Source organism: Pelophylax lessonae (assembly GCF_965119305.1).
Source record: "Pelophylax lessonae genome assembly, chromosome: 5".
Lineage (NCBI taxonomy): Eukaryota > Metazoa > Chordata > Amphibia > Anura > Ranidae > Pelophylax > Pelophylax lessonae.
In genome coordinates this window covers 440,662,028-440,674,694 of record NC_138772.1, presented here as the reverse complement: position 1 = coordinate 440,674,694, position 12,667 = coordinate 440,662,028, and the positions used below count along the sequence as shown (strand labels likewise).

General features: G+C 43.1%; 1 protein-coding gene across 1 annotated transcript in view; it reads right to left on the bottom strand.

The window, feature by feature from the left end:
• LOC309556333 (NXPE family member 1-like) overlaps positions 1–12,667 on the bottom strand; it is a 186,382-nt gene that overhangs the window by 59,889 nt on the left and 113,826 nt on the right. The window contains exon 3 of the mRNA XM_082258787.1: positions 7,259–7,944. Coding sequence (XP_082114913.1) covers positions 7,259–7,944 — 686 coding nt within the window. The remainder of the gene's footprint in view (positions 1–7,258; positions 7,945–12,667) is intronic.

Below are 12,667 nucleotides of genomic sequence, written 5' to 3'. Positions count from 1 at the left end.
GCAAACTCTATAGGGTCCAGGTATTGCCTCATGCTACCAGTAGTGGCACTGACCCTATCCAAATGAAAAACAGTCAGAAAAGAAGAGTAAGGAAAGAAAGTGGCAGTGGCCTCCACCTGTAAAACCATTCTTGTTTTGGGGGTTGTCTCATTGTTTCCCATCTAGTGCACCTGTTTTTAATTTCATTAGCACTAAAGCAGCTAAAACTGATTAACAACCCCCTCCGCTACTTAACAGTCCAGATCAATATCCTAGGAGTTTAATTGGCTTGATGCTGTACTCTGATTAAAAAGTGCGCCTTTAATTTTTTTGAGCAGTGTATACTGAACAAAATTATAAACACTTTTGTTTTTGCCCCCATTTTTTATGAGCTGATCTCAAAGATCTAAGACTTTTTCTATGTACACAAAAGGGCTATTTCTCTCAAATATTGTTCACAAATCTGTCTAAATCTGTGTTAGTTTTGCCGAGATAATCCACCTCCCAGGTGTGGCATATCAAGGTGCTGATTAGACAGCATGATTATTGCACAGATGTGCCTTAGGCTGGCCACAATAAAAGGCCACTCTAAAATGTGCAGTTTTATCACATAGCACAATGCCACAGATGTCGCAAGTTTCAAGGGAGCATGCAATTGGAATGCTGACTGCAGGAATGTCCACCAGAGCTGTTGCCCGAGAATTGAATGTTCGTTTCCCTATCATAAGCCGTCTCCAAAGGTGTTCAGAGAATTTGGCAGTACATCCAACCAGCCTCATAACCGCAGACCACATGTAACCACACCAGCCCAGGACCTCCACATCCAGCATCTTCACCTTCAACATCATCTGAGACCAGCCACCCGGACAGCTACTGCAACAATTGGTTTGCACAATCAAAGAATTTCTGCACAAGCTGTCAGAAACTGTCTCAGGGAAGCTCATCTGCATGCACGTCGTCCTCATTGGGGTCTTGACCTGACTTACCGACTTGAGTGGGCAAATGCTCACATTAAAAGAGGGTGTACTCCGCGCTAAGGAAAATAAGGGGTGGGGGGCATGTAGGCTGCAGCCTTCCTTAAATATAACCAAAGTTATATGAGTAACAATTGGGGGAGGGGGGGAAGGGAAATGGCGCTGCCTGAAATAGAGGATGCAGCAGACTTGCTGTGTTGGGGTAAAAAGAATGGGCTGGGTGGTAGATGGCAGTAAGCAAGGTAAGTGCAGTAGCAAATGTAAATGGTGTGATATATATAAATAAATATAGCAATCACAATATGGATAATTCTAATAATAAATTCAAGCTAGACAAATGGTGAATAAAGTGACTAGTGCCATAAGGTGCAGACAATTGAACAATAATGGGTAAAGTCCAGTGATTCTGGTGGCAAGTATGCAGTCAATAAACAAATATGGTATATAGACAATAAAGGTGCTGGTAATAAAATATAAAGTGTAAAGTGCTATGTGATATAGTGATGGCGATAACCAGTGGATGGGTATATAACTAGACTAGATAAAGGTGGCCCTATATAGGGCATAAATCAATATCAGGATAAGGTGACACTGTGCAAATTAGTAATTTTTTTTTTTCAACAATATCTTTATTGGATTTTAGAATAAACATACACAGTCAAAAACAAGTATAATGCCATAATAGCAAAATTTAAAGAAACCGAGAAGAGAAAGAGGAGGATGGGGGGGGGGGGGTAGCGGGGGAGGGTAGAGGAAGGATGATGGCCTTGCATGGTACAGGGGGAGAGCATCGCCATGAGTAACAGATGCAGAGAAAAATAATAAATAAAGTAAGCAGAGAAAAATAATAAATAAAGTAAGCGTAACTTCCATCCGTGTTATCTGGTTGCTATGAATCAGATACAGGTAGCAAAAGCAGGAAACCATAACATCTTAACAACCTAACGTGGGCTGGTCCGCAATTTAAAAGTCACAGTCTTATGTGTGGTCCTCGATAGTACCCTGAGAAGTTGACATGTCTCTGGTAGAGGAATTAATCATAGGGAAAGGCGAACATGAAGGTGAAGGGGAAGGAAGGGCCTGGGGGGGATTTATTTTCAATTTGCCCAAAGTTCATGCTACGTCTGCCTTCGGGTACCAGTCTGTGTAGCTGAAGGGCTTCATGAACTGCTGGATTTATGCAGTAGTAAGCTCATGCTCTATAAAGGATCACCATTTGCTGAAAAACTTTTTCGTAGAGGTGAAATGTTATAAGACGGTGTCCATTTACTCCTTGTATAGTAGGGGTTTTAATTCCAATTTGACTGCAGAAAGGGAAGGTGGGGTAGGTAGAATCCATGACTTCAAGATGGCTCTTTTGGCTGCCAGAAAGCACAGATGTGACCAGGTGGGTATAGCGACTGGCAGGCTGGCATGAGAGAAGGGGTCCAGGGGTTTTATTCCAAAGAGCATAAGGTGAGGCGATTTCCGTAGATGAGTATTCATGACTGTGTTGGCGTAATGGAGTACCTTGTCCCAATATGAGGCCACTTTGGGACAGAACCAGAACCTATGGGCCAACGTGGGATTGGTTGATGCACAGCGAGGGAATACAGCCTTAGTCTTGGTGGTTTTAGCGAAGAAGGCCAGGATGTAGGCTTTGCGGATACGTTTAAACTGAGTTTCTCTCCAAAGTTAATTCAAGTAAGTGTCCAGGTTTGTAGATATCCATTGAGAATGCTCTGCGACAGCTCCGGTCCAGGAAAGTCTGTGTGCCATTTATCAAATAGTTTATCCGTGAGGGAGGGGAGAAGCACGCATTGCAAGGATTTGTAGACCGATGATATCGAATATGAGCGTTGTTTCACCAAGGTGTCCAGCACTGAGCGTTGAAAGCCCGCAGACAAGTTTGACGAGCATGAAGAGATGTATGAGGTTGCTTGGTAATAGGCGAGGAAATGCGACTTGGGAAGGTCAAATTCCGTAGCAAGGGCATGAAAGGGTTTGAAAATCATAGTGTCAGTCCGGATCAGTGAGCGTGCCTTGGTAAGGCCTTTGGAGTTCCAATAGTCAAAGACAGACTGGTCCATTGCCTGAGAAAACATTGAGTTTCCCATCAGTGGGAGATGAGCTGAGATACCGAGCGGCAAATGCAGTTTCTTGCGAACTTCTCTCCATGCTATGAAGGTGTCCCTGAGAAGGGTATGATGTTGAACACTTTTCGGTAGGGAGTGGAACTTGCTGTGCAGAATGCCTGCTAGCCTCAGGGGGTGTGCTATTTGCACCTTCAGGGTGGTGTTAGTGTAGCAGTTCCCTTCAGTTAGCCAGTCCAGGCTTTATCGTAATAAGCAGGCAAGGTTATATAGCCTAACATCAGGAAGACCAGCCCCCCCTGCGTTCTTCTGGAGATGCAGCTTGGTTAGCAAAATGCGGGGACGTTTCCCATGCCAGATACATTTTAAAAATGCTTGGTTCAGGAGTTGAACATCTTTGTGCTTCACGAGAAGCGGTACAGTTTGCAGCGGGTAAAGCAGGCGGGGAAAACTGACCATTTTGATTAAATGGCAACTCCCGAAGAACGTCAGGGGTAAATTGTGCCACATATCTAGTTCTTTCCAAATCTTTTCAATTAGTGGGGTGTAGTTAAGCGTATATAAGGAAGACAGGTTCTTGCTAATCTTAATGCCTAAGTATGTAATATGGGAATGGGCAAGAGGGAAGGGAGAGGAGGTGTCCCATTCAGATGCAGTGATCGGAGTGAGTGGGAGAACCTCGCTGTTATCATAATGTATTTTGGGCCTGTGAGTATTTTGAAGTCGTTTAGAATTTGCTGTATAGTTTTTAGGTCATCACGTGGGTTGGACGTAAAGAGCAACATATCATCAGCAAACAATGCTGATCGAATTTCCTCGCTACCTATACGGATGCCTTACAAATTAGTAATTTTGACAGTCCATAAATGGTGCAAGGCAGGTAATAAAATCTTCATGTGATGATCCCAACGGTACTCATGGTGGTTACAGTGGTGGGGTGCTGGTGATCCCTCAAGTAAATAGCACACTCACTAGAAATACCCACCCCACACAGGAGTATTGGGTGGGGTAATATTAGGGGTATGCAATCCCTCTGGCTGGTCCTGGTTACCCTCTAAGGCTCCTGATAGGTGATCTTGGGTATCCCTCTGGGACTCCTATGGCCTCTCAGGCTCTTGGTGGGTGGTCCTGGGTGTCCCTCTGTGACTCCTATGGCATGGTTAGTGGATCCGCACTGATTATATTGGGGTCCTATCCCAAGTGATCCGGGGTAATCCTCAGGGCGTTGGGGTAAGTGGTGGTAACATAGGAAGTAAGAGGAGGACCAAATAGCATAATACTGTAAAACTATTTTATTTAGAAATCAAAGGAATAGGATACTCACAGATTCCAAATAGGTAAAGCAATGACCATGTATCCGGAACGCTATGCGTTCCACCGAGATCCGGAACCGGAAGCGATGTGATTGATTTCTGAATAAAATTGTTTTACAGTATTACGCACTTTGGAGAGTTTTTCTCTTCACGGATGAATCCCTGTTTTCACTGTACAGGGCAGATGGCCGACAGCGTGAATGGCGTTGTGTGGGTGAGCGGTTTGCTGATGTCAACATTGTGGATGGAGTGGCCCATGATGGCAGTGGGGTTATGGTATGGGCAGGCGTATGTTATGGACAATGAATACAGGTGCATTTTATTGATGCCATTTTGAATGCACAGAGATCCTGAGGCCCATTGTTGTGCCATTCATCCACGACCATCATGTCTCGTTGCAGCATGATAACGCATGGCCCCATGTTGCAAGGATCTGTACACAATTCCTGGAAGCTGCAAACATCCCAGTTCTTTCATGGCCAGCATACTCACTGGACATGTCACCCATTGAGCATGTTTGGGATGTTCTGGATCGGCGTATACGACTGCGTTTTCCAGGTCCTGCCAATATCCAGCAACTTCGCACAGCTATTGAAGAGGAGTGCACCAACATTCCAAAGGCCACAATCAACAACCTGATCAACTCTATGTGAAGGAGATGTGTTGCACTGTGTGAGGCAAATGGTGGTCACACCAAATACTGACTGGTTTTCGGACCCCCCCCCCCCCCGAAACCCCCCAATACAGTAAAACTGCATATGTTAGAGTGGCCTTTATTGTGGCCAGCCTAAGGCACACCTGTGCAATAATTATGCTGTCTAATTAGCATCTTGATATACCACACTTGTGAGGTGGATGGATTATTTTGCCAAAGAAGAAGTGCTCACTAAAACAGATTAAAACAGATTTGTGAACAATATTTGAGATAAATAGGCTTTTTGTGTACGTAGAAAAAGTCTTAGATCTTTGAGTTCAGCTCATGCAAAATGGGGCAAAAAGAAAAGTGTTGCGTTTAGAATTTTTTTCAGTATATATATGTTATTTATTTTATTATTGTCATCAGACCAGTGCAGTGTTACTATAGTGACATTGTACTATTCTAGGGTAGTAATCAGGATTTTCATTATGTACTTTGGGTGAATCAATTTGTGAATCAGCAAAGTCAGCAATAAACAGTGCATATAGGCATTAATTGCAATGTAAATAATAATTCTACAACTAGTCTAGAATACACTCTAGGAGAAAGGCTAGGAAGGTCTCTGTAGAAAAAGGGACAGCCTTTAGTCCTAACTCTTCAGCCGCCTAGAGTTGGGCTTCTATTGTACCGTTGGTACGTGTCAGAATAGTCTTAGCCAAGCCTGCAGGCAGCAATAAGGCTACTAGATGGCTGAATGGACAGTTCCTAAAGGGCTCTGTCTTTCTGTAGCAGAAGATAGTAAATCACCACAGCAGCAGCTCTTCAATCCCAGCAATATTGTAGCTCACCATCTGGTCACACACAATAATAATTCCACTCTCTGCTCTGCACCCATGTGACTCTAGCTGTTGGCACATCTAGATTTAGCACTCCAGATCCTGCTCAGGCTGTCGTTATGCAGCAGTGGTGAAAGCTCGTCCCTATTGATGATGTTTGAGCAAAATGGTACCCTCTTCTAGTGATAAAAGGAGGATGAAGGCATTGTTAAAGGGGGTGATTGTGAACCCTTACTTAATGTGCATACAGTTATCATTAAAATAGCATATATATTTTATCTTGGTTAATGCTGCATTCAAAGCACACAATTAAAATCATAGATTAAATACATAAAAGGGAGAGGGTTTATCTGTTCATCTAGTTCTTTGATTTACAGTTCTACTACACAGTACAGCTCTGTTCCCTAGGAGACAAGCTGCACATGCTCAGTTTGGTGTGTATTGCTAGAGAGTTTTTTTTCTTGGGAGGGTGCATGTGATCAGCACAGGGCCAATCAGCACTGTCCAGACAGAGGGTCAGGGGTTCTGCAGCCTCATATGAAAATCAGGGGAGAATGAAAAATCCTACTACAAGTTTTAACCCGACACCGATAGAAGTCACAAGACTGCTCTAACTGCTGATAAGAAAAGGTAAATTTATATTTACTGTTTATATTATTTATATTATATATATATTATATTATTTATATTTACTGTTGCATTTCCATGTTCTGTGTACTATGGGAGAAAGATATAGTGAATGCAGGCTACTTGGTTTAGTAACACTTTAAATTAAGATTTTTTAGGTAGGAAAACACATTACATATATAATAAATCTAAAGGTGACTAACCAGAGCTTGTACAAAAATTGTGAGGTGTATGACCAACTCTAGTCTAACTACTGAATATTCAACAAGATCTCTCTGCAATATTTAGCACATTGTTGAGACCACAGCACCCAGCTATCACAAATAATGTCTAACACAATAAAACATTTCTGCATGTGATACCCACAAAAACTGTAATGCTCTGTACAATTTGTTAAAGTGCACCTGTACCCAAACTATGAACAATAAACTATTTACATACTCTTAACAATTCATGCTTGACCTATATAGCAGATTGTAATATGAAGCAATTCATTCAAAGATCCTCAAAGATCACAACAAAGACTCTAAGGTTGTGATTTGGTTGTTAATAATATGTGAAAAACTAAGATGTTGTAAATTTTAAAGAATAATTTCTCCACATTGACTATAGCTACAGAAGTAAACAAGGGATATGTTGTATAGCGCTTATACCACTTGTTCAAAATACAAAAATTCTAAAGTGTACACAGTCTGGGCACAGGTTAACTTTCCAATTGGGGATATTCACAGGTGATGCCCAAATAAGTTACATCAATTGAAAAAAAAAAAAAAAAATCTTACTGTGTATTGCCTCTCAAAAACAATAACCAGTAACATACCTGACAAGCAAACTGTTTTCCAGTGGAGATAGTTGGGTAGCCATTGTCTTCCAGTTTTTGAATTCTGTCAATGAATCACAACTGAAATTCTGAGGTCTAACAGCGTAGAAGTATTCCTCATCTCTCTCATCTATATACTCACACAGTTCTTCTTCTTTATTGAGATTGAAGCCACACTTGGTTTCTACTTGTTTACCTGGACTAGTAAATTTGCACAAATAGCCAACATTACCATACCAGCTATTTCGTGACTTCCAAAGGGCTGAAACGGCTTCACTTGGGTGCATTAGAAACAATGTTACCACTACTTTACCTTCCCAAAAAAGGGTAAAATGAACATGGTATGTCCCATTTTTAAAGTCTTCAATTCTTCCAGAGGCTCTCGCTTGTATTTCAGGATTGGAAATTATTGCTCTCAGATAATCTCCTCCATACACTTTCTTTTTGCTTAAATGATCATATGCATCAAATTGTACTATTAATTCGTCTCCAACACAATACTTTTCTTTGGGGCTTTTTATGAACATTTTGCTCTTTTTGGCACTTGTTGTGTTGTCAATATGGACAAAAGTCACTTTAGGCATCATCTGATCTATATGATTGAATATCTCATTGACCCGCTTCTGAATTTCTGATTCTTTTTCTGTTTTGTTGACTGTAGGTATATGTGTCTCTATAGTAAAACACTGTAAAAACAAAAAAAGCATCAAATATTTAATTAGTTAATATTGTATATGCAAAGTACAGAATTTTAGCAAAATCATATATGTAAAAAAATGATAATAGCATGCAGGAAAACAAGAAATTATTAAAAATGAATTATCATAAATAAATAGTTATAAGCATTTCTGGGTTCACTGAACACTGAGGGCTGTGATGAACAGAATGTATTTCTTTTTCTCATGCTCAGTTTTAATTGTCTAGATTAGTGGTCAGTAGGGAGGAGTTTTGAGTTCGAATTGAACGCAAGTTCGTCTCGAACATTGGCTGTTCGCTTGTTCATCGAATGACGAACAAACGTGCTTCTTCGCTGGAAATTTGACCGTCCGCATCCATAATGCACTGCGCACGTGCAGTGCATTATGTGATTACCCAAAGCATGCACCCTGACCTCCATGCTTTGGCCAATCAAATAATCTCTGCCATGATTGGACAAAGGCAGGCTTCCTTTAGCCAATCATAGCTCAGGGACTAAGCACACGCCCCACACTATATAAAGGCTGCTCACACAGCAGCCGAGTGTAGTGTGTGACTGTGCGAGCGAGACAGGAAGTGGTTGAGGCAGGGAGAGGATCATGATTGAGGCAGGGAGAGGAAAGTGATTTGCAGTTTTTCAGACAGTGCAGTGTAGTCAGCAGAGACATTGCTAGCAGTGAGTTAGGCCGGGAGAGGATCGTGATTGAGGCAGGGAGAGGAAATTGGTTTGCAGTTTATCAGACAGTGCAGTGTAGTCTAATTAACCACCTCCCACGTGGCCACTGTACATATACGGCCGGGTGGGAGTCTCATCCTTCTGATCGGACCTTCCAGAACGTCCTTCAGAAGGAGCAAGATCGCGCCGCCGCGGGCACGCGCAGCGGCACGATCTCGATGTGCCTGTGTCCCTCGGACACAGAGCAACAAGTTGCGGCAGGAGGGCCCTCTGATTGGCCCTCCTGATCACATGACGGCTGTGTCCAATCACAGCCGTCATGTAATGAAAATACAGCCGTTGTAACGGCTTTGATCTCTTCTTCTCCTCACACAGATCCTGTCAGTGAGGAGAAGAAGATGATCTGTGCTGCAGCCATGGGGATCAGTGAGTTTTTCTAATTACTCACTGATCACAGGGGGGTCTGTGCTGGTAATCAGAACATTGATTACCAGTGCAGCCCTGGGGGGGGGGGTGCCACTAGAGCCACCAGGGATGCCCACCCATGACCACCAGGGAGGCCCACCATGGCCACCAGGGATGGCAATCAGGGATCAGAGAGCCTGCCAGTGGTGCCCTCCCTATCAGTGCTGCCCACCAATGCCATCTTTCAGTGCTGCCCACCAGTGCCCATTATTGCCATCTATCAGTGCCACCCACCAGTGCCCATTATTGCCCACCAGAGCTGCCTATCAGTGCCACCTGTCAGTGCCCATCAGTGCCCATCAGTGCCGCTGATCAGTGCCCATCAGTGCTGCCTATCAGTGCCCATCAACGCTGCCTATCAGTGCCCACCAATGCTGCATATCAGTGCTACCTATCAGTGCCACATATCAGTGCCCATCAGTGCTGCATATCAGTGCCCATCAGTGCTGCATATCAGTGCCACCCCATCAGTGCCACCCCATCAGCGTCTCCTCATCAGTGCCTGTCAGTGTGGCATCATCAGTGTTCATCAGTGCAGGAAAAAAACGTATCTACAAAATTGTATAACCTAAACAAAAAAACGTTTTTTTTTTCAAACTTTTCGGGCTTTTTTTATTTGTGCACCAAAAAAGAAAAAACCTTGCAGTGATCAAATACCACCAAAAGAAAGCTCTATTTGTGAGGAAAAAGTGACACAAATTTGGTTTAGATGCAGTGTTGCATGACCGCGCAATTGTCAATTGGTCTTGGAAGGAAGGGGGTTTAAGTGCCCAGTATTGAGGTAGTTAATAAGACATTGCTAGTAGCAGTCAATTAGGCAGAGAGAGAGATTTGTGCTTTTTACAATTCAACAGATCAGATAGTGAAGTATATTCAGCAGTGCAGTATAGACCATATACCATAGTATAGACCATACATTGACATCTATATATAGATATATGGCAATTGAGTATATATTAGGCCATTCAGTACCTATCGGTCAGTTCAGTATAGACCATACTTTGACATCTATATATATATATATATATATATATATATATTGTGACAGGAAGTCAGGTAAATCTGTGGATGTTGTCACAGACAGGAGATACATCTCTGCTTGGTTTAGACAGTTCACCAATTACTATAGGGTGTCGGCTGAAAAGGTAGCCAGGACGGCTTAAGGAAGTTGAAAGGCCTTCAGCTGTTCGGAATGAGGAAGTTAAGGCCTCTATAATTTGTCCAAAGGAAGTCTATTGATTGCTGCCTCCTGACGCTGTGTGAGCGGGGGAGAGGAGGACAGTCAGATGTGTGCCTCCCGACGCTGTGTGAGCATGGGAGAAGGAATGGCCCCTGAAGCTGTGTGAGCATGGGGAAGACCTCCTGGAGCTATGTGCGCTGAGGAGGGTAAAAAGTGTGAAGACTTCTCAAGGTGAGAAAATGAACTATTTCTATGTGAAGAGTGTGAAGAGAAAAACCAATGGATGTTTTCTATGTGAAAGGAAAGTCCAATGAACATGTGCTGTGTGAAGAGAAAAGGGACATTCTCTATGTGAAGAGATAATAAATGGACTATTGATAGTGTCATGCCTTCAGCTTGGAAGTAATTAATGTTAGTGGAACTTGCAATGCCAATATTGTCCACAAGATACCACTGTGACATAGACTGTTGTACAGCACTTTATGGTATTTCCTGTTCTCTATTGTTGGATATTAGTTCCACCCCTCTCTGAGAAAATCTCCATTTTAGAACACCTTGTGGACACAGCCAGACAGCATCTGAGGTTCCTGTGGGAAGATTCCTGAACCCCTCTCGGAAGCATCGCTGGTATGCTCAGAACTGTTGGTTATATACTCAATGCATATATTGTTTATGTTTGTATACTGATTATATGCCTTTATATGTTTATTTACAGTTTCACCATATTCACAATCCTATTCGCATATCCATCTGACTTGTTCATGTGACTACCATTCTTTCACTGGAATAAAGCCTTAAGTTACAAAAGGACTGGTTATTGCAGGATTAAAGGTTTAGCTGTGTGTTGAGCTGCACACGCCTGGGGCATACGTGTAGTGAGAACAGAACAGTGAAACAGCGGCTATCCAGCAAGTGGGATTTAGGACAGCGACTATACAGAGGCCTGCTACTCTGCCAGCGCAGTCATCTGCATATGCAATACAGCAGTCTCTACACAGTCAAGCATTCCTGCAAGCAGCATGTCACATAGCCAGACATCCTCACTCAAGACAAGGTCCCGAGTTTCCGGCTCCTCTAGATCTTTCTCCGCAAGCAATGCACTCGCCATAGCACGTGCGAAAGCTGAAGCCGCCAAGGCGCGAGCAGCCTTTGCTGAGCAAGAAATGCAGATTAAACAGGAGAAAGTGAAGTTAAAGACCGAGGAAGCCCTTCTAAAAGCAAAGACAGAGGAAGCCCTCCTAAAAGCAAAGACACAAGAGGCACAAGTTAGAGGCAGAGGAGGCCCTCCTAGAAGTAGCCCTAGAGAAACTGACTGTAGAGAAGGAAGTAGCAGCAGCCATAGCTGAAGCAGACCCCTTAGAATTAGCTGTATACCCGAGAAGTGAATGCAGCAGACGCAGCAATATTCTCGATCCAGCAGCTGAAACTCCAAATTCTCTACAACAAACTTCAGATTACATCAATCAACATTTTAAAACAAGCAGTGTCAAAGATGACGTCAAAGAGACAAGCCAAAGACACTCCACGGTACCGCCACAAGTCAGACAAGCCTCAAGCCTGCAAATGGGAGGAATCCGTGCAAAGTGACATCTCCTACGACAGACTCCCCATAAGTGAGATAATAGAATCACCTTCTAATCGCCCTCCAGAACCAACGCCAAAGCCAGAACGGTACATCAGAGGCCAACTCGGTGCCAGCAAAAGGTATGACTACACACAGCCATCTTACCATGACAACACACAACAGGCTAACCAAGCCACAATAGATTTTGCAAGGTTCTTTGCACGACGCGAGTTAGTCACCAAAGGACTTGAAAAGTTTAATGACCGCCCTGAAAACTACAGAGCCTGGCGGTCATCCTTTCAAAACACTATCAGAGACTTAGGGCTATCTTGCAGCGAAGAGATAGACCTCCTGATCAAATGGCTTGGAAATGAGTCTGCCGAGCACGCCAGGCGAATCAGGACAATAAATATAAACTACCCAGACACTGGTCTTAGAACAATCTGGGATAGACTTGATGAGTGTTATGGTTCAGCAGAAGCAGTAGAAAATGCATTATTCAAAAGACTTGATAACTTTCCCAGAATACCTAGCAAAGCCTACCATAAACTTAGAGAGTTAAGTGATGTAACGAGACCCTTACTCGCACGCTTCCGCTCTCCCGACACTCCTCTATTTCTAGTGAGTCAGCTTGCAGATCGCAACGTCTGATGGTTCGGTCAACCAAGGACCAGGGATCCGAACTACAGCTATGTGCCGTCCAGAATCCATTAGAACAAACACCAAGCAAGCTGTATGTAAGTTCAAACAGGAAGACAATTTATTGGAAGAACACAGCACACTTTTATACAGAATTTGGAACATCCTGCCCCCAACAACCGCCCTCCC